The sequence below is a fragment of the Bos grunniens genome, chromosome 7 (assembly GCF_055505025.1).
Source record: "Bos grunniens cultivar Pamir isolate PY7600 chromosome 7, Bosgru_T2T1.0, whole genome shotgun sequence".
NCBI classification, from domain to species: Eukaryota; Metazoa; Chordata; class Mammalia; order Artiodactyla; family Bovidae; genus Bos; species Bos grunniens.
Window position 1 is genome coordinate 108,025,125 of NC_141171.1, and position 24,663 is coordinate 108,049,787.

The 24,663-nt window shown below is 40.5% G+C and overlaps 1 protein-coding gene across 21 annotated transcripts in view; it reads left to right on the forward strand.

Moving 5' to 3' along the window:
- The window catches only part of FER (FER tyrosine kinase), a 458,023-nt gene that overhangs the window by 194,569 nt on the left and 238,791 nt on the right, over positions 1-24,663 (forward strand). For all 21 annotated transcript variants that reach the window (XR_015168399.1, XR_015168400.1, XR_015168396.1 and 18 more), the window contains one exon: positions 23,726-23,815. Coding sequence is in view for 15 of the 21 variants with exons in the window: in XM_086413354.1 (XP_086269480.1) it covers positions 23,726-23,815 (90 nt within the window). In the remaining 6 variants the exon portion in view is untranslated. The remainder of the gene's footprint in view (positions 1-23,725; positions 23,816-24,663) is intronic.

Here is a 24,663-nt window from a genome sequence, read left to right on the forward strand (position 1 = left end):
GGGTTCTCAAGGCAAGAATACTGAAGTGGTTTGCCATTCCCTTCTCCAGTGAACCACATTCTGTCAAATCTCTCCACCATGACCCGCCCGTCTTGGGTTGCCCCATGGGCATGGCTTAGTTTCATTGAGTTAGACAAGGCTGTGGTCCTAGTGTGATTAGATTGACTAGTTTTCTGTGAGTATGGTTTCAGTGTGTTTGCCCTCTGATGCCCTCATGCAACACCTACCGTCTTACTTGGGTTTCTCTTACCTTGGGCGTGGGGCATCTCTTCACGGCTGCTCCAGCAAAGCGCAGCCATTGCTCCTTACCTTGAACGAGGGGTATCTCCTCACTGCCGCCCTCCCTGACCTTCAATGTGGGATAGCTCCTATTATTCCTAATAGGCAGTACTATTATTATTCTCAGCTTATAGAGAAGGAAACTGATGAAGAGTTAGGCAACTCGTCCAAAGTCCTGTAGATTGGGAGTAGGGAGGTCACATGTCAACCCCATTCAAGACTGTGGAACCTGTCCTCTTAACATCTGCTTATATCACCTCTGTTGTGTAGCTTCTGTAATTTAAGTGATGTAATAGGAGTTGCACATTATGGCCCATGGGGTCATATCTGGCCTGCTATGTCTATTTGGGTGGCTTGTGAGCTAAGCCTTGTTTTTATATTTTTATTTATTTTTCATTGATTGATCGTTGGTTTACAGTATTGGTTTGGTTTCTGTCATACATCAGCATAAATGAACCATAGGTGTACGTATGTCCCTTCCCACCCCCTGCCCATTCCCACCCCTCTGGGTTATTCCAGAGTTTGAGTTTGAGTCTACTGGTCTCACAGCACACCCTCCTTGGCTGCTTGTTAACGTATGTTAGCGTATATGCTTCCATGCCACTCTCTCCATTCCTCTCACCTTCTCCCTCTTCTCCTCCAAAATGATTGAAAAAATTTCAAAAGAAGGACTACTTCATGATATGTAAAATTTATATGAAATCAGGTATCAGTGTCTATAAATAAAGTTTTAATTGAACACAGGCTTGCTAAATTTTTTTGGCATATTGTCTGTAGCAGCTTTCATAATACAGCGCTACAAACATTGGCCTTGTTGGGTAGTGATGACCGATACATATGGGCCAGGAACCTAAAATATCTCCTGTCTAGCCCTTTACAGAAAAACGTGCCAGCCAATGTAGTATCTCTGATAATTATTATTTTTACCCTTTTATTGTTTTTATGGCAAAAATATTAAGAACTTCTTTTTAGGTTTCTTTTTCAAAAAGGCAGTTTCTAAGTAAAGTTTTAGATTTTTGACATTTATTTTTAATATTATATGCCATAATAAATATTCATCAGTAGTGGGGCAATGGTAGTGAATATTTGCATGCTAAGTTGCCTCAGTCAAGTCTGTGCGCAGGTGTATGGACTGTAGCCTGCCAGGCCCCTTTGTCCATGGGCTTCTCCAGGCAAGAATACTGAAGTGGATTGCCATGTCCTCCTCCAGGGGATCTTGCTGACCCAGGGATGGAACCCACATCTCTTAGGTCTCTTGAATTAGCAGGCAGGTTCTTTAGCACTTGCACCACCTGGGAAGCCCCGATTAATATTTAGGAAATCATATAATTGGGAATTGTATGTAAAAATATATTTGTAGGCTTATTACTAATAGTTTGTAAATCGTCATAGAATATTATGTCCACTTCATAATGCAATGTCTAAAATTATAGTAAATATTTTTATACCTGAGGTAATTGCATGTCGTAGAATATCCCTTCTTATTTTCATGATTTGTATTTAATTATTTATATTTGAGAAGCACTTCCCCTCTAGCACAGAGGGCTTCCCTGGTGGCTTAGATGGAAAATAATCTGCCTGCAATGCAGGAGACCTGGGTTTGATCCCTGCATCAGGAAGATCCTCTGGAAAAGGGAATGGCATCTCACTCCAGGAGTTTGAGAAGATTCACATTCTTCACTGGTATACCTAGTTTATGCTTAGTATGAAGAAAGTGAAAATAGTGTTTAAATCTCAAGTGAAACTTCTATTTGCTTAAATGTAATAAATGTACTTGAATAGTCCAGTTAGCTCATCAAGAGTAGGTATCCCATACAGATTTCTATTTAAATCTATACCAAATGTCTTATTTAAGAGAACTATATGTTGCAATTCTGGTGAAATTACATTCTTGTTTGTATCTATTAGATGATTCCTCATGAGCTGGTACCTGCCTGTTGAAGGCAGAAGTATGGAATTGTAATAGTTGTCATCCAGATCGCCACATGAAATTTAATCCATGTACTTGTACGTGGATTATATAAGCATTGTTTATATAAAACAACAGTTTTATATAAGCATTTATATAAGCATTATTTATATAAAAGCAAAACTGGTTAAGAAAGAATTGTCTTTACACTCTTAAGTATTCTGGTTAGTATTAGGCCAAATGATTAGAGTTACATCTGTGTAACCCATTTTGTTTCATTAATCTCTCTTCATCATGCATTTCAAAATCATGAGTTCTTGTTGATTTTTTACACCTGATATTATCTGAGTAGTATTGCTTTTTGTTAAAGTTATAAGAATTTCAGGATAAACTCTATAATCAAAGTTATTTATAGCAGATTTGAATCTTTCAAAATACAGTTTTATTTAAATTTAGTTTTTTAAGAATCTATTCCCATAAGATGATTCAGTGTGCTTGAGTACTTTGCTGGTTGTATTGTGTTCATTGGCTGATGTAGTTTTTATTATACTTTCTACTTGTTCACTCTTGTGTAAAAGCTTTAAAATAATGAGAAATATGTATAATGTGCCAGCCAGTCTTGAACTTATGTATTTTGATTATTCTTTACAAGCTTTTTCAGACTATTGTATTTTTGTAATTCAAAGGAATGGACTTCTGAAGAATAATTTTTACAAGTAAACATAAGTAAATGGTAGAACGAATATCTGTGTACATTAAATTGTAGGGACCGAGTTAAAACACCTTCTTCTGGTACAGGGATTATTACTTTATGTAATAGCTTTGGAATTTTCTATCTCAGAAGACCATTAGAAAACATATTTCCATGAAAGATTTTAGAGACAATTTCTCATGTTAACCTTTACAAAATAATCATTATAGTTTATCTTTATAATAGTATAGTTATTCAGTTCAGTTTAGTTCAGTCTCTCAGTCGTGTCCGACTCTTTGCAACCCCATGGACTGCAGCATGCCAGGCCTCCCTGTCCATCACAAACTCCCGGAGTTTACTCAAACTCGTGTCCATTGAGTCGGTGATGCCATCCAGCCATCTCATCCTCTGTCGTCCCCTCCTCCTCCTGCCTTCAATCTTTCCTAGCATCAGGGTCTTTTCCAGTGAGTCAGTTCTTCGTATCAGGTGGCCAAAGTATTGGAGTTTCAGCTTCAACATCAGTCCCTCCAATGAACACCCAGGACTGATTTCCTTTAGGATGGACTGGTTGGATCTCCTTGCAGTCCAAGGGACTCTCAAGAGTCTTCTCCAACACCACAGTTAAAAGCATCAATTCTTCGGCACTCAGCCTTCTTCACAGTCCAACTCTCACATCCATACATGACCACTGGAAAAACCGTAGCCTTGGCTAGACGGACCTTTGTTGGCAAAGTAATGTCTCTGCTTTTTATTATGCTGTCTAGGTTGGTCATAACTTTCTTTCCAAGGAGTAAGTAAGTATGAACTGTTATCACATAATAATAATGGTTAACCAAATGTTTGATGAGGGGATGCATCTTTTTATAGACGTATTCCAACTAATAAATGGGAAATGAATGATAGGATTTGAACACCACCATTTACCACCCTGTGAACTGGTAAACGTAAACGCTGAGCATCAGTCCCTGCTGACATCACAGCAAGAGAGAACCAGACATTATTTCCTGGTACATACCACCATGCTTTCACTGAAGATGTTAAACCCAAGTCTGATTTAGCCTCTGATCCCAGCTGCTAATTTGTAGAAAAGAGGACAGAGGACATGCCAGACTGCCCCTGGAGTGTAGAATCATGCAATCCCATGCTGTGAACCCTGAATCCTATGGCTGGGTCTTTAAACAGCTAAATTGTAAGTAAAATATAGGGACAGAGAGGGAACCTATCGATTAAAAGGTGCTTAAAGGTACCTTAAATAAAATTTAAAAAATGCCCCAAGCCAAAACTATCTTTTCTAGGGATGCACACCAAAGACTAACAATCATGCAGGTGAGTGATTTGTTATGGACAGCAGGATAGTGGTAACCTCGGAGGGAGGCATGCGGGTGGTGGTTGCGCCTGGGGCGCGTCGAATGGAAGCCGCCTGCAGTATTTAGCAGGGCTCTATTTCTTGACTTGGGGGATGGTTACAAGGGCATATATATTCCTTGTGTTTGATTGTCAGTTTTTTAATGGTAAAAAAAGCTGAGATAGTTTAATTGTCCAATTAAAATACTTGGAAATTCTCTCCTCTATCCACCAAATCTAACTTACGTAGTAAAATTGATAGAGAACATATTTACTGATTCACCAGATTTTATGTATGTGTGTGACTATGTGCTGTTCATGTGTAAACTCATATGTGTGTGTGTGTGTGTGTGTGTGTGTGTGTACTCTGGCAGGCACTATTCTGATTTTCTGTTCCTATGTAACAGATCACTGCAAAGCTTAAAGGCTTGAAACACCCAGTCATTTTATTTGTTCATGAATCTCTGTTTGGGAAGAATTCAGTGCAGAAGGCTTATCTCTCTTCCATGTGCCATAACTGGAACACTTAGACTAGACGCCTTCAGCTCCACCTCCTAAGTGGTTCAGTCCCATGATTTACAGTTTGGGTACTGCTGGCTCCAGGCTCAACTGAGCTCTGTTTATCTCCTGTGGGTCTGTCTGTGGGTTGCTTGAGGTTTGTTACAGCTTGAGGTGGCTAAGTTCCAGAGTATGTGTTCTGAGAAAACCAGAAGGAAGCTGGTTGTGGGACCTGGGCTCAGCCGTCACGTCGTGTTCCTTCACCATAGTCATGTACTCACCCAGAATCTCGAGGAGAGGACATATGCCCCACTTCCCAAGAAAGTGGAGTCAGAGTCTTTATGGTAAGAAGGGTGCGTGTGATGGAGGTACTATTGAGGCCATTTGGGGAAGTTCATATGCCATACGCACTGTCTCACCTTTGAATACAAAGCTGAGTGAGGTTAAGTCTTTGTCTGCAAGGAGCTCAGAGTTGAGCAAAAGACAGGTTAGCAGATCATTATGACAAGAGTATGGGGAATTTGATGAGGGTTAAGCCTGGGTCCCATCAGAGAACATAAGACGATGTCCTAGATTTAGAGCTTCAGTCCTCCAGGTGAAGGTCTGCTTTGTGTTTGAAGAAGACACGGGGCTGGACAGGCCAGAAGACAGAAAACTGGAATAGTTTTTCAGGAAAAGGGAGAGGCATCATGTATTACTCGGGTAAGAGAAAATATGGTGTGTTCTAAATCTTCAGTATTTATATATGACCACATTATGGGTATGAAAAGTTAAGTGGAGAGAAATGATATTGGATATTATGTCGGAGCTTAAACTATGGAAAAACCTTTGTGTGTGAACTGGGGTTTTATGGTGACCACAGTGCAGGAGCCATTCAAGACAGTAAGCTGCAGAGTGAATCGATCTGGCTTACCTTTTCACAAAGAGGACTCCGGGGTTTCGTAGCGAACAGGAGCAAAGAACTATCCAGGCCAGGAAGGCTGGTGCTGAACTAAATCGAATCAGGGAGTACCGAAAGAAAGGGGCTGATGTTTAAATCTGTCTTTGTTTTTTGTCTGTGCTGCGCCGTGTGCAGGATCTTAGTTTCTCGACCAGGGGATTGAACCTGTGTCCCCTGCAGTGGAGGCGTGGAATTGTAACCCCTGGACTGCCAGGGAGTTCCTGGGACCAGTTTTGGAGGTATTTTATAGATGCAGACTTCGGAATTTGGTAACTGATCGGAGATGGATACGAGGGAGCAGCAGTACCAAGAGTGCCCTCCAGAGTTCCGCCTTGGGAGTTCTGTCGGTGGTGGTGCTCGCCGCAGAAGACGAGGGTCGTCGGGACAGAAGGACGACAGATTGGACTGGGTGAGGGATGGCGAGTGCTAGTGGGTGGTCAGGCTGCAAATGTGGCTGTTGGGAATCCTCAGCACGCAGTTTATAAGTGAAGTGATGGAGATAACTGTGTTTGACTGTGGGGCAGGAGAGGAGGGCCACAGAGGGGAATGTTGAGTGACTGGTGTTGAGGGCCAGGCGGAGACAAGGGATGGGTAATAAGGGCTTTCCGGGTGGCGCACTGGGGAAGAAGCTGCCTGCCGTGCAGGAGACACATCAGGGAGGGCTGGGAAGATCCCCTGTGTAGGGGACGGCGAGCCACTCCAGGGTATGTGCCTGGGACACTGCATGAACCCAGGAGCCTGGCGGGCTACCATCCATGGGGTCGCAAGGAGTCAGACGTGACTGAGCACACACAGACACACACACACAGGAATGAGGTGGATCAACCAGACAGAGTAACCTGGCACAGTCCGTGGGTCACAGGGAGTCAGACGTGACCGAACACACACACGACACACAGACACACACACACAGACACACACAGACGTGCACACACACACACACAGGAATGAGGTGGATCAACCAGACAGAGTAACCTGGCAGGCTACAGTCCGTGGGGTTGCAAGGAGTCAGACGTTGATTGAGCACGCACACAGACAGACACACAGACACACACAGACATGCACACACACACACACGGGAATGAGGTGGATCAACCAGACAGAGTAACCTGGTAGGCTATACAGTCCGTGGGGTCTCAGGGAGTCAGACGTGACTGAGCACATGTCAGACAGACACACACACAGACACACACACGAATGAGGTGCATCAAGCTGACAGATGGAGAAAATCAAGAGGCGACGATGTCACTGAAGCAGGGAGAGATGGGCGTCGTCAGAAGGGAGTGCCGCAGTGCCCGCAAGTCTAGCAGCGCTGAGGTCGTGTGGGGGCGGGTCAAAGGTCAGTGATGTGCGGGGCAAGTAGACAACAAGGGACAGGGGCACATGGGCACGTGGTTGACTTTTTCCCTTTTTATATCCAACTCTCAGGTGGATAAGTTTCAGAAGGAAGGAAAACATAGCATGGTGATCTGTGGAGAATAAGAGTGTTTTAGTTGTACCGCTATCCCAGTGTTGAGGTTGATCATTGTGGGTGTTTCTGGTCTTTCCTCCATTGACAGAGTGCTTCCTGATTATCTGCTGTCCTTATACAATTTTCCTCCATTAAGTCATCTGTTTTATCACATGAAGCAAAAAGAACATAGGCTAGGGTACTTTTCATAATGCTTTCATATGGCTTCTGGTCGGTTATTTCATTGCTTGTATTTTATTTTTTAATGAGAGGAAAATTCCAAACTCCATTTTAGAATTAAAAAAAAAAGTTTTTAGTAAGATAATCTTTTTTCTTTATCCTTTGATAAAGAGGATTATTGTTTAATTAAGATTCATCCTTTATTGAGTTATTTTTCTTGGTATTATTTCAAATGAAAATATTATGTTTCTGTCAGTCAGTTCTATAGATATTATTGAGTAGTACTGATAAAAATTGGGTTTTTGATTGGAATAAAGTATAGCTATGCAAAAGTATTCTGAATTAGAAATAATGCAAATTAATTGTGCAGTTTCAGTTACTTCTATGGCCAAGGAAATCATTGATATTTTAATCTTATATTGAAGATTAGAAAAAGCCGTACCTGTCTTCTTTCAGGTTCATATCTGTTAGAGATAAAGTTCTTTATGCTCTTTGAATTTTAAATGTGAATTGTGAGCTTATCATGAACTAAGCGGGTTTAAAATGCTTTCTGAGGGATAAATTTTGTCTTCTGAGAAGCTTATTTGAATATGGCTAAATGGCATTTTGAGGCTCTGGAAAAATTTTTGCCGTGTCTAAGGCCATGAAAATATGATTAGAATTAAACACATCTATACAGTATTATTCTTGTTCTCTTGAGTGTATATACACACACATACATATATATATATATATATATACACACACACACACACATAGAAGGCAGTGGCACCCCACTCCAGTACTCTTGCCTGGAAAATCCCATGGGCGGAGGAGCCTGGTGGGCTACAGTCCATGGGGTTGCTAAGAGTTGGACACGACTGAGCGACTTCACTTTGACTTTTCACTTTCATGCATTGGAGAAAGAAATGGCAACCCACTCCAGTACTCTTGCCTTAGCAGCAGTAGCAGCATACATACATACATACATACATACATACATACATATATATATATGTATATATATTTCTGCTGAGCTTGATATGTGCCTTTGAGCATAGCTATTCATGTTAAATTAGACCTAGATAGACTGTAAACCACTTCCTCTTTTTCTTACCCATCCTGAGAAGTTGTGAATTCATCTAAGTACTACCAGCCTTTATATGTATTTGTATCAGCTTTCCTCCCGATGTGCCTTTGAGCATAGCTATTCATGTTAAATTAGACCTAGATAGACTGTAAACCACTTCCTCTTTTTCTTACCCATCCTGAGAAGTTGTGAATTCATCTAAGTACTACCAGCCTTTATATGTATTTGTATCAGCTTTCCTCCCGTTTTATAGGAAAATTTTCTTCTCTATAAACTATTTTGAATCTCAGATAAAACACACTGAAGCTACTTATAAGGTAGGAAGTTAATGCTTGGCAAGGAGAAAATGGTTTGAATATATATCTTGAAATAGGAATGCCAGTTTGACTAAGAAATGAAGATAGTGTAGAACAATCAAGGTGCCTTTAAAAGCCGTGCTTTCTAAGATATGTAGGTCATGCAAACCTAGGGAAGTTTAGTCAAGACAGTTGATGTTCACTTTGGCTATGATTTAAAAAAATACAGCCTCTTAACTTTTAGGGCCGCCACTTCCAATTGAACCAATCACTTTTTGCCTCTAGTTGTATATTGAGATAGGTAGAATGTAATCACAGCCAAAAGAATGCTGTGGGGAATGTTGTCATCAGGAATAAAAATTTAAAGACCATTCATAACTTTTCAGGTACTTTTATTAGAATCTTCATGAAGTTTTGCTCTGCATGAGGTAACTACAGGAAACCTTCTTGGAGAGGCTTTTTTATTTAAGGGCTTAGTCAACTCTGTATTCAGCGGTATAGTGTTTTTTCCTCAAGCTGCTAGTAGTTCTGGACTATACTTTCTTTGTCATAATCTTGTCTATGAGCATTTCCAATAGGTATAAATTAAGGTATCCTCTATAAAGACAGAAATAGACAATGCTAATTATAAAATCCATGGAGAACTCAGTAGGAATAAGGGGATTACGGGATGTTCAGATTCTCGTATCTCTAAACTTTTTCTCCAATGTAATAATTTTGCTTAATAAAAATATAATTTTAATTATTTAGAATTATTATACCATTATGTACATTGTGTTCATATATACCATTATACTTTAATAACTTTGTGAGACCATTGGTACGGTTAGTTAGTGAATACCCACTCTTATTTTTCAAATGAGATCTGTGGCTTGTATGGTGATACCTAATCAGAGTGCTTCCTGATTTACAAGTATGATATTTGGAGCTGCACATTGAGTATTCTAGGCTAGTAGTTTGGTGTCTCTTTTTTCTTATTGATTCTTCTCTGCCTGTTGCCGGGTGGTGAAACAGTGAATGAATTTCTGAAAATACCAGTAAATATAATGAGTGCTTTATTAATTTAAACAGATTAATACCTGTTACTTAGAAACAGAGACTTGGTCCCAAGATTTCTAGCTGACATAGGTAACTCTTCTAGGGATTTTTTTTTTCCCTTTTGTGAAGAGCACACAATAAATGGAGCAGAGTATGTGGTTAAGGGAAAGGTTCATCGTCTCCTCTCTTCATTGCTCTCTTCCTCCTTTCTCTCCTCCTAACTCTTCTTGTTTCCCTATGAGAGCAACTTAAATATGAAAGTCAGTGGGACAGTGCATCACAGAGACGTCTGTTAGGTGTTTAAAGGTGTAAAGTCCTTGGGAGGGCAGAAAGGCAGGAAGTACAAGTAGAGTGGTCATCCTTGGTGGGAGAGAGACAGCTCCATGTGTCCACATGGGGACGGGATTAGAATGGGAGGGGAAGGGATACGTTTGTGGGCGTGAAAAGGGATGCTGAAGGGGTTTCTGCCTTTTAGTTTCTTTCTAAAGAGGCAGGGGAGGGTAGATCAAGGTGGTTTAGACACAGAAAGTAGAAAAGGGTGGACAGTGGAAGTGGGAGCGTTAAGAAGTGAGTTGACCAGCGAAATGCCATCGTATGTCAGATATTTAGGGCCCATTTGAAGCAATCATCATGTGACTCTCTGAACAGTGGTGGGTTGCCAAATGTTAGCTCAGAGAGAGCAGAAAGTTGGATTTGTCCATGGTTGGGGTTTGCTGTGTGGGGACAACTAAGAGACCGGAGAGCAAGGGAATTGAGAATATGGCGAGTGTCAGTGGAGTGAGGCATCATGGTCATCTCAGTGAGGAAGAGAACAAAAGAGAAGGTGATGGAGTGGAAGAAATTCGGAGACTCAAAGCCTTAGGGCTTCAGTGAAGTTGAAACATGGTTTTAGTGGATCTAGTTAAAAGCACACCAGTGGGGTAGGTGCTTGTGGCCAGAAAGAGACAAACTGAAATTCGTTAATTTGGACCTGTTACATGTGAGGATAATGTCCAGGAAAAAAAGCCGTGACTAATGTAAAGTGGAAGAGAATGTTTTCTCTCCTACTACCTTTAATGAAATCCTCATGACATCATTTCTTGAGGTGAATTTTGTTGAATAATATTTCCCCCCAAAAAAGTACATTACTGAGGCTCTGAGACATGTTGCATTAAGAAATCTGCTTAAATATTTGTTTAACTGAGCAGTTCTAAAATCTGTGCAGTTACTAAACCTTTTGCAATATAATATCTATTAATAACCATCTACACTGGGGTTTTCACCAACACATTGGGCAGGTATTTCGTGTGTCATGTGCTGAAACTGTTCAACTAATGGGAATCAGTAAGAAGGAGCACCACAACATAGTAAATGTTTATTTTGCAAAGAATTTTGACATTTATGTTGATGCATTTCAATACTAAAATATTCATTTTCCTGTTAGAAGTTAACATATGTCCAAAACGTTAAAAATGTTAGTGCGTTATTTTGTTAGTGACATTTGTGATAGTTGTAATTATTGATTAGTAATCTTTAATTATTCATGGATATTCTAAGAAAGCCTACTGTATTCATTCCATAATAGCAGTCAACTGTGGCAGATTAGTTAAGGCAAAATAGAGCATTTTTCTCCTCAGATTTCTGGATATGTCCAGAGATTCCGAATTGTGTCGTCAGGCATGTGCCCTGGTTTCTTAGTTGTGCCTGTTATCGTATCGACTTCACTCCCCGTGGTGGTGCCACGATGCTGCAGTGTGGTATTATCTCAGGAGGGCTGAGGCTGAGACAGACGCTTAGAACCTAGTTTGCTTCCTTCTAAAACAGGTTTCCTGGTTGTATTTTATTTGCTGATAATGCAAGGGTAACATTATACATACCACATTTCCTTTCTTTAAAATTTATGATTTTCTCTTTTTTAAGTCAGGATTCTCTTTTGAGTCCTGCTGTTTCTGATTCCATTCTAATAAAGTCTTGACTGAGGCCTTGAAACTTGAAATGTTCTCAGTTCTAGTTACAAAAGGAGCTCTGAACAGATAAGAGGATTATTGATACATGTGCAGTATGAGACTATCAAACAGTATGTTTCCATTCATGAAACTTCTCAGATAAAGTTGGAAACTTAAAGCCTTTTACAAGAAATGAAATATGTTGCACAGTAGTCTTTATAGTATCCTTGTGAGGTCTGCAGCAAATACAAGGCCAATAAACTTCATCTCCCTTACCTCCCAAAAGCAATCAACAAAAGAAAACCAAAACAGAATAGCAATCAAAATTTCTGAGAAGTCTGGACGTTAACCCTTTAAATAGTTTTCTGAGAAATGTAATCTTTAAAGGCCTTCTGTGATAATTGACTGCTTTAGAAAATAGTAGTTAAATTCAAGTCTGTAACTTTTGATAAATTAATGACTTCTTACTGAAGACCCTTAAAGTATGTCTTTTTATTTTCTTAATTTGTGAATAAAGATAAATGATGACTAGTAGGTTACTTATCGGAGAATACGGTACAAAAGAATAGTTAAAAAAAAAAGACTCATCAGAGATCTGAGGACAGAAAGAAACCTAAATGAACCAAAATCCAGAAAGTGACAAGCTTTCTTAGGGGGGAAAAAAAAAAAAAAGACCTATGATTTCCTCCATCCTGGGTGGAGCTGTGTGATAAGAAGAAAGTTCCACTGAAAGGAATAAGGAGAAATCAACTGAACAAGCTTTAACCAAACTGGTGATAGCAGCGTAGGCTGGCGGGACAGATTAGAATCTGGGGGAGCCCTCCCCACAGAATGAGGCCGCTTCTGATCTGCTCACGTCTTCGCTGAGTTCAGCAGGGAATCAGAGATGAACGCTTGAGAAAGATATCCCGAGTGACATCCTCCTCACATGTAAAAAGTGTTGCAGTATTGTCTGGGGGGCGTGGGGTGGCTGTTTGAGGTTAGAGGCAGGAGGACCGAGCCCTCTGGGTTTTTACTGACAAAAGAATGTTGGAACCCTCTCTCAGATGGATTCTCTGCAGGGACTTGTGGGTCTTCACAGAGTTGGGAGCAGTGGCCTTCTAAAGGCTAGAGAAGGTAGAAAGTTATCTTAGATGTAATGTAGCGGGTGAGCCTGGGGAGGAAAGAGAGCTCCCCAGAGCCTGCCTTCTGCCCCCCTCACCCCTGCCAAAGAGCCTGCTGGAATCTGGCCACAGTTCAGATTCCATCCGTAGCTGAAGAAAAACTTGCTGCTGCTCCTGCTAAGTCGCTTCAGTCATGCCGGACTCTGTGTGACCCCATAGACGGCAGCCCACCAGGCTCCCCTGTCCTTGGGATTCTCCAGGCAAGAACACTGGAGTGGGTTGCCATTTCCTTCTCCAATGTATGGAAGTGAAAAGTGAAAGTGAAGTCACTCAGTCGTGTACGACTCTGTGCGACCCCACGGACTGCAGCCTACCAGGCTCCTCCGTCCATGGGAGTTTCCAGGCAAGAGTACTAGAGTGGGGTGCCATTGCCTTCTCTGGAAGAAAAACTTGATCTAGCCCCAAATATTTGAAGCTGGTGATGGATTAATTCAAACCAAAGCAGTAGCAGAGGACAAGCCCAGCTTATTAACTACAGCCCCAATTCTAGCATCCTGAAAGGAAAAAAGAGTATGTGTGCCTCTTTCTTGAGGTAAACATATAGAATTCAGATTCTGCTTTTTTTTTTTTTTTAGTAGAAACCATCTGTTAAACATTGTATGGCCACTAAAAAGTAAGAAATGTGGCCTACAGCTCAGAAAATAAGCAGACTTAGGGATGGCACTGTATTGTTAGTGTCTTTTAGGATAGCTTATGAAAATGCTTAGGGGTCTAAGAAAAGATATACAATGTGTGTGAAAAGGTATACAGTGTGTATGGAGCAGTTCAGCAGCAGTGTAGATGCTATAAACATGGAAATTCTAGAATGAAAAATTTATCAGAACTGAGAAATTCATTAGCTGGACTTGTCAGTAGACTAGACACAGGACAATTACAGTGAGCTGTGAAGACAGGTGATAGAGAGCATTTAGAATGAAGCAAAAAGATAAAAATAGACAACTGAGTATTTGAGATCATGGGGTAATATCAAAAGGACTAACATACATGTTTAATAATTAGAATTTAAGAAAGGAGAGAGAGATGGGAGTAGAAATGTATTTGAACAGACATGGTTGTGTTTTCTAACACTTTCAATCCAGAAGTCCAGGATATTTAACAGACCCCAAAAAGAATAGTTAAAAGAAAAATTTACATGTACTTATATCCTAGTTGATTACAACGCAATCAGATAAAAAATAAGCATTATGTACAGGGGAATAATGACATGAATTCTTGCTGACTTCATACGAGGAACAATGGAGACCAGAACGCAAAGCGCTGGAACAAAAGGAAAAAAAAGCCTCAGCTTTGACTTCTATCTTCAGTGAAAGTGTCCTTAAAAAAATGAAGGCAAGCAGCACTTTACAATCACTGGGATGTTTATAATCAGAAAAACAGAAATAACAAGTGTTGGCGAGGATGTGAAAAATTTAGAAGCCTCATACATTGTTGGTGGGAGTGTAAAATGGGTCAACCAGTTTGGCAGTTCCTCTGAAAGTTAAAATATAGAATTGCCACCAGGCTGTCTCCCTTTATTTTTTCCTATGACCAACCTAAAATCAGGAGTATGTGTTCTGAAAGGCCAAAATGACATTACAATTTTTGTTGACTGAGTAAAATTAACGGAGTCAATTTCTTGAGTTTACTCAAGAAAAATAAGCATATCTGTTTTTAGAATGGCTATAGTGGTGATGATATTACGTGTAAACGTTCTCAACTCAAAAGCATTAAAATATAAGCTCCATTAGCCATTGTAACTTCCACAGATAGAACAATGCATAGGACATGGAAGTGAAAGTCACTCAGTCATGTACGACTCTGCGATCCCATGGACTATACCATCCTTGGAATTCTCTAAGCCAGAATACTGGAGTGGGTAACCTTTCCTTCCTCCAGGGGATCTTCCTAACCCAGGGATTGAACCCAGGTCTCCTGCACTGCAGGCAGATTCAGTTCAGTCAGTTCAGTTGTTCAGTTGTGTCTGACTCTTTGCGACCCCATGGACTGCAGCACGCCAGGCCTCCCTGTCCACCACTAACTCCCGGAGTTCACTCAAACTCATGCCATTGAGTGGGTGATGCCATCCACCCATCTCATCCTCTGTCGTCCCCTTCTCCTCCCACCTTCAATCTTTCCCAGCATCAGGGTCTTTTCAAATGAGCCAGTTCTTCACATCACGTGACTTCAGCGACCAATGAATATTCAGGACTGATCTCCTTTAGGATTGACTGGTTGGATCTGCCATATGACCCAGCAATTCCATTCCTGTATAAATCCCTAAAAGAGTTGAAAACAGATACTCAAGTATGTTTGTATGAATGTTCATTACAGCACTATTCACAACAGCCAAAAGATGGGAACTGCCCACATGTCCTTGTTAGTATTAGTAAAACCCAAATAATGATGACTAAAGTTTATAAGCTCTCACTGTGACCTGGGAGACAGATGGGAGGAAAGAAGGGAAATGGGAGACAGAGAGGGAAGAGGAAGAGAGAGAAGGAAGCCGCTGGGAGAGGCACGTGCCGCTTACACAGTTAGTGACAAAGGGATGGTTTTGGCCTGATCAAAGCAGTTTGTTAAATATAATAATGAGCTTGGGAGTTAGTGAGGGTGAGGCTGAAGTTGGTAAACTGCCTTGATTACTAGACATAGGGACCTCAAATGAAGTAACACTTTCATTCTCTATATAGTCTATACATTGTAACATATATGTTTCATAATTTGTTAGTTTAAGCAAAGGGAATAAATGTATGATCTTATTATTATGTCCCTTATTTTAATAGCAGAATTTCAGTTAAGATGTCTTAATAATTTAATTCATAATAGTGTACTTTTTTAAGTTACTGAAATGCACAATTGCTTACTGAGCAAAATCTATCTGTATGTAAATTGAGTCAGTGAGGTCCTCAAAAGGAAACTGGTTGGTGTGCATCTTGCACTTCTGGGTACTTTATAAAAAAACTATAATGGATATTTGTTCCTACACTTGAGGAAAGCTCCATGGAACACAAATTATGTTTAGATATTGAACAGGAAGGGAGCTGATTATAGCCTGACGCTTGGGATTTGTTTCCCTAGAGGAGAAATCACCTTATTTAAGAGGATACAGAGTCAGGAAAGCAGACAGTATGCTGGGGAGCTTTACAGCCTGGTTTTCGCTGAACCCCATTCTATTATACCATAGATTTCTTCAGCATTGTTATTTTAAGACAAAATCTTAATCATTCAAGCATTCCTTTTGTGCATTTAGTTTCCTATTTCATTATTTCAAAAAGTGAAAATGCTTCACTTAGCAAGGGGGTTGTCTTTCTCTTTTTTTGGGCTACCCTTGTAGATTGCCTGGAGAAATATCAGTAACCTCAGATACACAGATGACACCACCCTTATGGCAGAAAGTGAAGAGGAACTAAAAAGCCTCTTGATGAAAGTGAAAGTGGAGAGTGAAAAAGTTGGCTTAAAGCTCAACATTCAGAAAACAAAGATCATGGCATCTGGTCCCATCACTTCAAGGGAAATAAATGGGGAAACAGTGGAAACAATATCAGACTTTATTTTTTTGGGCTCCAAAATCACTGCAGATGGTGACTGCAGCCATGAAATTAAAAGACTCTTACTCCTTGGAAGGAAAGTTATAACCAACCTAGATAGCATATTCAAAAGCAAAGACATTACTTTGCCAACAAGGTTCGTCTAGTCAAGGCTATGGTTTTTCCAGTGGTCATGTATGGATGTGAGAGTTGGACTGTGAAGAAAGTTGAGTGCCGAAGAATTGATGCTTTTGAACTGTGGTGCTGGAGAAGACTCTTGCGAGTCCCTTGGACTGCAAGGAGATCCAACCAGTCCATTCTAAAGGAGATCAGTCCTGGGTGTTCATTGGAAGGACTGATGCTGAGACTGAAACTCCAGTACTTTGGTCATCTCATGTGAAGAGTTAACTCATTGGAAAAGACCCTGATACTTGGAGGGATTGGGGGCAGGAGGAGAAGGGGACAACAGAGGATGAGATGGCTGGATGGCATCACCGACTCGATGCACATGAGTTTGGGTGAACTCCTGGAGTTGGTGATGGACAGGGAGGCCTGGCATGCTGCGATTCGTGGGGTCGCAAAGAGTCGGACATGACTGAGCGACTGAACTGAACTGAACTGAACCGTGGTTCAGCTGGTAAGGAATCCACCTGCAATGCGGGAGACCTAAGTTGGATCCCTGGGTTGGGAAGATCCCCTGGAGAAGGGAAAGGCTACCCACTCCAGTATTCTTGGGCCTTCCTGATGGCTCAGTTGATAAAGAATCCGCCTGCAATACGGGAGTCCTGGGTTTGATCCCTGGGTTGGGAAGATCCCTTGGAGAAGGGAAAGACTACCCACTCCAGTAATCTGGTCTGGAGAATTCCATGGACTGTATAGTCCACGAGGTCACAAAAAGTCGGACATAACTGAGCAAATTTCACTATTGCTGTCTTTACTTTAATAAATATTCTTATTATGCAAGCATCCAAGAAAAACAGTATGACGAACAAGTTTCCCAGGCAGTAAATACTTCTAAAATGATTTGTCTTCAGTAAGAACCCAATTGCTAGAATAAATCATTTAGAAACTGTTTTAATGCTTAAATTCTGTACTGTGATGGGAGTAGAAACTGTGTGTCCTTCATTCTCTCCAGCAGATCAACATCTGCAAAAGACTAAGGTATTTGTTTATTTATAAATCCATTCCTTTTATGAAGGACTTATTGATATTTGCAGTGTTTCATTTACATTATGGAGTTATCAACTGTTTAGAATTTTTTTTTGAGAGACAGTCTTCTCTAGCATTGTAATTTCCCTGCAGCTATTCCTCACAAAATCACTCCAAATTTCATGGCTGCTTTGCATAAGAAGTCCCAAAGATATTTGGCACACAGCCTGGAGGTTGAGAGTGAATATTGTGAATATTATCTTTTTCTTGAATCTTACCGCCTGCTGATTTGAATAAACATCTGACTGTTCCTGCAGGGATGAATAATCCCTTTCATTGTTCCTTCTAAGAATGTTATTTGATTGAGTTTATTTACAGACGTCTATGGGAAACAATACATGGTTACTGCCTCAATGAATGTGCAGTTACTAACCAAAGAGTGTTCTGGTGTCACCTCTCTCCATAGTTCTTTCCCTCTTCCTGAGGACAAGTTCTGGGGGCACCGTCTGTCAGGTGTGACTGAGTCCCCCAGGGGGAGTAACTCTGATTGCCAGCCTGATCCAGTGCAACTCTTCCATGAGAGCATCCTTAGTGATCAGCGCGGTACAGATGACTGGGGAGTCGAGCAATGGTCACAGAATTTTCAAGATGAATATTTTTGTCTAGTCCAGTGTTCTTCTATTTGCTGATATGGAAACCTAAGAGCCAGAGTAGTTAAATGGTTTGCCCAAATTTCTCTTCTGACATCAAGAATCTTATTCCTTCTTCCTTCAGTTCAGTTCAGTCGCTCATTAGTGTCCAACTCTTTGCAACCCCATAAGTCGCAGCACGCCAGGCCTCCCTGTCCATCACCAACTCCCGGAGTTCACTCAAACTCATGTCCATCGAGTCGGTGATGCCATCCAGCCATCTCATCCTCTGTTCTTCCCTTCTCCTCCTGCCCCCAGTAGTGCCTTCTTTAAGGGCCTTGCTTTGAGACCTGTTACGTGCTTTTTCGGAGAAGGCAATGGCACCCCACTCCAGTACTCTTGCCTGGAAAATCCCATGGACGGAGGAGCCTGGTAGGCTGCAGTCCATGAGGTTGCTAAGAGTCGGACACGACTGAGAGACTTCCCTTTCACTTTTCACTTTCATGCATTGGAGAAGGAAATGGCAACCCACTCCAGTGTTCTTGCCTGGAGAATCCCAGGGACAGAGGAGCCTGGTAGCTGCCGTCTGTGGGATCACACAGAGTCGGACACGACTGAAGTGACTTAGCAGCAGCAGCAGCACGTGCTTTTTGGTTCAAGTCGTTAGTTTGTAATTTACTTCAGCATCTATATAGACTGTCGTTTGGAAGAGGGGTTCATTTTTAGCAAAACCTCAATACTTGCCTTTTATATCTTTGCCTTTGGACAGGAGATGAAGGTAACTTGAGAGCCTATTTTACTATAATTTGAGAATTTCAGTGAAGAGTGATTTGGAAACTGGATAGGTTTGGTTTTACTTGAACTGTAATTAAGATATTATTTCTTTCAGAATATTTTGAAAGAGTTATCATAGATAGGCTTTTAATTATTATGGAAGTCTCTTAGTTATTATATATATATGTATATATATATTGAGAGGGATATTGAGAAGCTCTGCTTTAATTTTAATGGAATGAAAAGCTGTTCTTAAATGAGATGTGAAACTGATACTGCATCTGTTCTTTCTAGATACCTTTATGGAATTTTTATAGGCTACTCATCATAATATTATTTGATAACATCATATATTACTTCATCACATTGCCTCTCCTTTCCCTCCTTCACTGGCCCACAGCTGTCTCCACTTTGAGGGACTTTTAGCTAGAACTGATCCCTGTTTATCTGGAGAAATCTCTTTACCTTGTTAAATCATCACCAGCCTTAGCAGGCCTACAGGCAAAATTAGACGCTTTGTCCGTGGTAACTGAAGAGAAGCTTTTTAATTTTAATTGTTAAAGTAGCCATTTAATTCATTAATACAATAATCAGCATAATTTGATGTATTGTTAGGTGGATTATTTAAACTTGATATGTAATGCTACACTGACCAGAAATTCTTTTGGTAAAATAATTTCACGTTAATTTGTGGAAATCTGGGCACCAAGTGAGCTGACACTGGTTAAAATGTTTTATAAACTCTAAGCCACAGGACTGGAAAAGATCAGTTTTCATTCCAATCCCAAAGAAAAGCAATGCCAAAGAATGCTCAAACTACCGCACAATTGCACTTATCTCACATGCTAGTAAAGTAATACTCAGAATTCTCCAAGCCAGGCTTCAGCAATATGTGAACCCTGAACTTCCTGATGTTCAAGCTGGTTTTAGAAAAGGCAGAGGAACCAGAGATCAAATTGCCAACATCCACTGGATCATGGAAAAAGCAAGAGAGTTCCAGAAAAACATCTATTTCTGCTTTATTGACTATGCCAAAGCCTTTGACTATGTGGATCACAATAAACTGTGGAAAATTCTTAAAGAGATGGGAATACCAGACCACCTGATCTGCCTCTTGAGAAACCTATATGCAGGTCAGGAAGCGACAGTTAGAACTGGACATGGAACGACAGACTAGTTCCAAATAGGAAAAGGAGTACGTAAAGGTTGTATATTGTCACCCTGCTTATTTAACTTATGTGCAGAGTACATCATGAGAAACGCTGGGCTGGATGAAGCACAAGCTAGAATCAGGATTGCCGGGAGAAATCTCAATAACCTCAGATATGCAGATGACACCACCCTTATGGCAGAAAGTGAAGAGGAACTAAAGCCTCTTGATGAAAGTGAAAGTGGAGAGTGAAAAAGTTGACTTAACGCTCAACATTTTGAAAACGAAGATCATGGCATCCAGTCCCATCACTTCATGGGAAATAGATGGGGAAACAGTGGAAACAGTGTCACACTTTATTTTTCTGAGCTCCAAAATCACTGCAGATGGTGACTGCAGCCATGAAATTAAAAGACGCTTACTCCTTGGAAGGAAAGTTATGACCAACCTAGATAGCATATTCAAAAGCAGAGACATTACTTTGCCAACAAAGGTCCTTCTAGTCAAGGCTATGGTTTTTCCTGTGGTCATGTATGGATGTGAGAGTTGGACTGTGAAGAAAGTTGAGTGCCGAAGAATTGATGCTTTTGAACTGTGGTGTTGGAGAAGACTCTTGAGAGTCCGTTGGACTGCAAGGAGATCCAACCAGTCCATTCTAAAGGAGATCAGCCCTGGGTGTTCTTTGGAAGGAACACCAAATTATTTGGCCACCTCATACGAAGAGTTGACTCATTGGAAAAGACCCTGATGCTGGGAGGGATTGGGGGCAGGAGGAGAAGGGGACGACAGAGGATGAGATGGCTGGATGGCATCACTGACTCAATGGATGTGAGTCTGAGTGAACTCCGGGAGTTGGTAATGGACAGGGAGGCCTGGCGTGCTGCCATTCATGGGGTCACAAAGAGTCAGACATGACTGAGCGACTGAACTGAATCGTGTTTGATTATTCCTTGTAAAACTTAGTCTATTTATTGCTTCTAATAATACATTTTTTTAAGACCACATTATTTGAAGAGTATCTTTAAATGAAAGGTTCTTTCACTGATCATATTCCTTTGAATACAGACAATATTATGCTGTGTAACTTAATATAAGGGAAGCAATTTTTTTATTCCACACCTAGACCTATCTACTAGTCTTACCTAGTTGGTAATAGCTTTTTTTTATTTTATTTTATTTTATTTAACTTTACACTATTGTATTGGTTTTGCCATATATCAAAATGAATCTGCCACAGGTATACACGTGTTCCCCATCCTGAACCCTCCGCCCTCCTCCCTCCCCATACCGTCCCTCTGGGTCATCCCAGTGCACCAGCCCCAAGCATCCAGTATCATGCATCAAACCTGGACTGGCGACTCGTTTCATATATGATATTATACATATTTCAATGCCATTCTCCCAAATCATCCCACCCTCTCCCTCTCCCATAGAGTCCAAAAGACTGTTCTATACATCAGTGTCTCTTTTGCTGTCTCGTATACAGGGTTATTGTTACCATCTTTCTAAATTCCATATATATGCGTTAGTATACTGTATTGGTGCTTTTCTTTCTGGCTTACTTTGCTCTGTATAATAGGCTCCAGTTTCATCCACCTCATTAGAACTACCTTATGACCCAGCAATCCCACTGCTGGGCATACACACTGAGGAAACCAGAATTGAAAGAGACATGTGTACCTCACTGTTCATCGCAGCACTGTTTATAATAGCCAGGACATGGAAGCAACCTAGATGTCCATCAGCAGATGAATAGATAAGAAAGCTGTGGTACATATACACAATGGAGTATTACTCAGCCATTAAAAAGAATACATTTGAATCAGTTCTAGTAATAGGTTTTTAAGAAAATGTTTCTCTTTAGCATTAGTAAGAGGCTTGGGGAGAAATTGTTCTCTTTACTTTCATAGGGTTCGATGCCCAAGATGTAGCTTGAGGAGAGTTATTTTTACCATGACAGTGAATATTGCTGTAAACATATGCAAGTAAAATACATTCTAACACTTAAATCTCTCCATTGAATATTCTAGTTTTCTGCATAACCTCCCTGTAATTTTCGGTTCTGTTCTCATACTACTCCTACATAGGGATTCTACTCTCTTTAATATTTTAAGAGCATTGACTCAATTGATCTCCTAAGATTATTTTAAAGTATTAGTAGGCATATGTTTGTAGAATAATAAAAACTAACAGTACCACAACTCGTAGAATAACAGCAAATAACCTGGCAATAAGCAAGTGGAGAGACAAAGGTTAAATTCCAGGAAACATGATGTTTACCAGGTAGCATGTGACGAAAAATATTTACTATATAAAGAGACATACTATAGGTATTGGAGACACAGTGTCAATTGAAAAACAAAAACACACAACCTAAAGCTTGGGAATTAGGTTTTATCGATGGGCTTGTTGAGGACTTAAGCCCAGGACACAGCCCCTCAGATAGGTCTCGAGAGATTGCACTGAAGAGGTGAGGGAGGAGTCATAACAGACAGGAATTTTTGCAACCAGCCAGGTAGTTGGAACATCAGTACATTACTGCTGATTAAAGTAAGGTAGACGTCTCATGTTAATAAGTGTAGTCCTTTTCTGCGTGTGGGAAGGTGCAGGAGCCTGGCTCACTGAAGTCGTCCCTTTGACGTGCACCTCTGGTATCGAGGGCCAGTGTCCACTTTCTTCTCCATCCTCTCAGGCTGGACAGCTGAGGCAGCCGCAGAGGCTGATGGTGCGATGCCGTGACATCCTGTGTTTACTGACGTGGCAGGAAACAGTGTTTATCTATGAGAGGAAACGGAAGATGCTGCTTGTGGCCTGCTCTGGTTATTTTTCCACAGCGAGTCGAGTCGAGTATCACTGCTGTTGGGAGACATGGAAGTACAGAGCTTGGCGCTGTGATGCCTTGTTCTTTGTCTGCTGCCAGCAGTGGAACTGGAGTCGCTATGGGACCATTAGTCAGTGCTTTTACTACCCTCACACGCGCTTTGCTGTCGTTCTCACCTCCAGGCTCTCAGCGTTGCTTTCCTTCCTGCTCTTCTTTCCTAACCTCTCTTACCTCTCCCATCACCTGTGTCTGTAGAACGGATCTAAGGATTTGAAATTTTAAGGAAGAGTTTCCTTCCGTTGTGGTATGTGACCTGCAGAAATGCATCCCGTAGCAAATAGTAGCCTGGACGCGCTCCCTTAGTGGCAGAGCTGCCGCCCCTGCCTGCTTGGTTTGCCTTGTCCTTTCCGTTGCCATCGTTCTCATCATCACGTCAGTCTCTGGGAAACCTCCACACTGCTCAAGTGAAATTCGCTGTTTAGAAATACATTCCGTACAATTCTCCTCCTGCCCCCTCTACTCCCGTTTTTTCCTTGAAAATCCCTCACAACCGTCAGAAATTTTCTGTTAGACTGATTCCTTCTAGTTTGTGTCTCTCCTGCCCCGCCTTGTGCTAATGCTTATGTTTCTGTGGGTTTTCTTTGCATTCCTTGTTTTCTCTTATCTCATGAATTTCTATTTCTTATTTTTTCCCAAATCATGATATTTATTGAGCAAACAGGCAAATAAAATGCTGCAGAGTTCATGTGCATTTGATTACTTATCACTTGGAATGTTAGGAAACTTGCATTTTATTTACTTGCAAGACAGAGTGAATGGACTTAAGCTGCGGATAAATGCCTGATTGCCTAGTGTAGCTGTGTATGTACCCGACAGTTTACTACTGCTAACAGCTTCTTTCTGCATCTCTCCAGGAAAGGAAGGAGAGGCTGTCCAGATTTGAGTCTATTCGTCACTCAATTGCTGGAATCATTAGATCTCCAAAATCTGCACTGGGCTCTTCAGTAAGTACGATGAACTCTATACATTACTGAAAATAGTCATTGTCTAGCTTTCTTCTGATGTATCAGTGAATGTCATGTAAATTTGTATTTATCAATGGAAAGGTAAGTAGACAATTTAACTTTATGTGTGCATGTGAATCTGTGTGTATATTAATGATATGTGTATAGTAAGACCCATGTAACAGTGAAATAAGGAAGAAAGAAATAAATTTGATTTGTAGACTTTCTGTACTGCGTATAAGTACTTACAGTATTTTATGTACTTTGTAACATTGAGGAAAACTATAAATATAATTATTTTACAGTGAAACATTTTTATAATAGGGATTATTATATATGTATTTTAAAAATGTATCATTTTATATGTGTTCATATTTTTAAGAATGTGTTAATTGGAAAATTAAAGTCCATTTGAAATTTGTGCGTGGCACATGGTAATGTATAGAATATTCACTACTCCTAGTAATAGCAGCTATAGCCAAGCAAGATAAAAAAAATATTCTTATTCCATTTATATATAAAAGTATAAAGTATTTTTTTGCTTCATTACCTATAATACTAAGTCATCAAGCTTTTTATTCTAGCCATGCCTCACTCTCAGTATAGAGCTTTATAGTATTTTATTGAATGATGGTTGAAACAATATTCAGTACAAACTAATTACATGCTTCCCCCCCATCTTGCCAAGTTTCTACAACATAATATCTTAATATTATTTCTTGTTCTTTAAAAGTTTAGCTAAAACAATGTGACCTACTCATATATTTAAAAAAAAAGTGCTTCCTAACCTTAGATTAGTTCACTGTTCATTTTGGATATATTTGCTATAGTTCCTTTTCAATATGTGG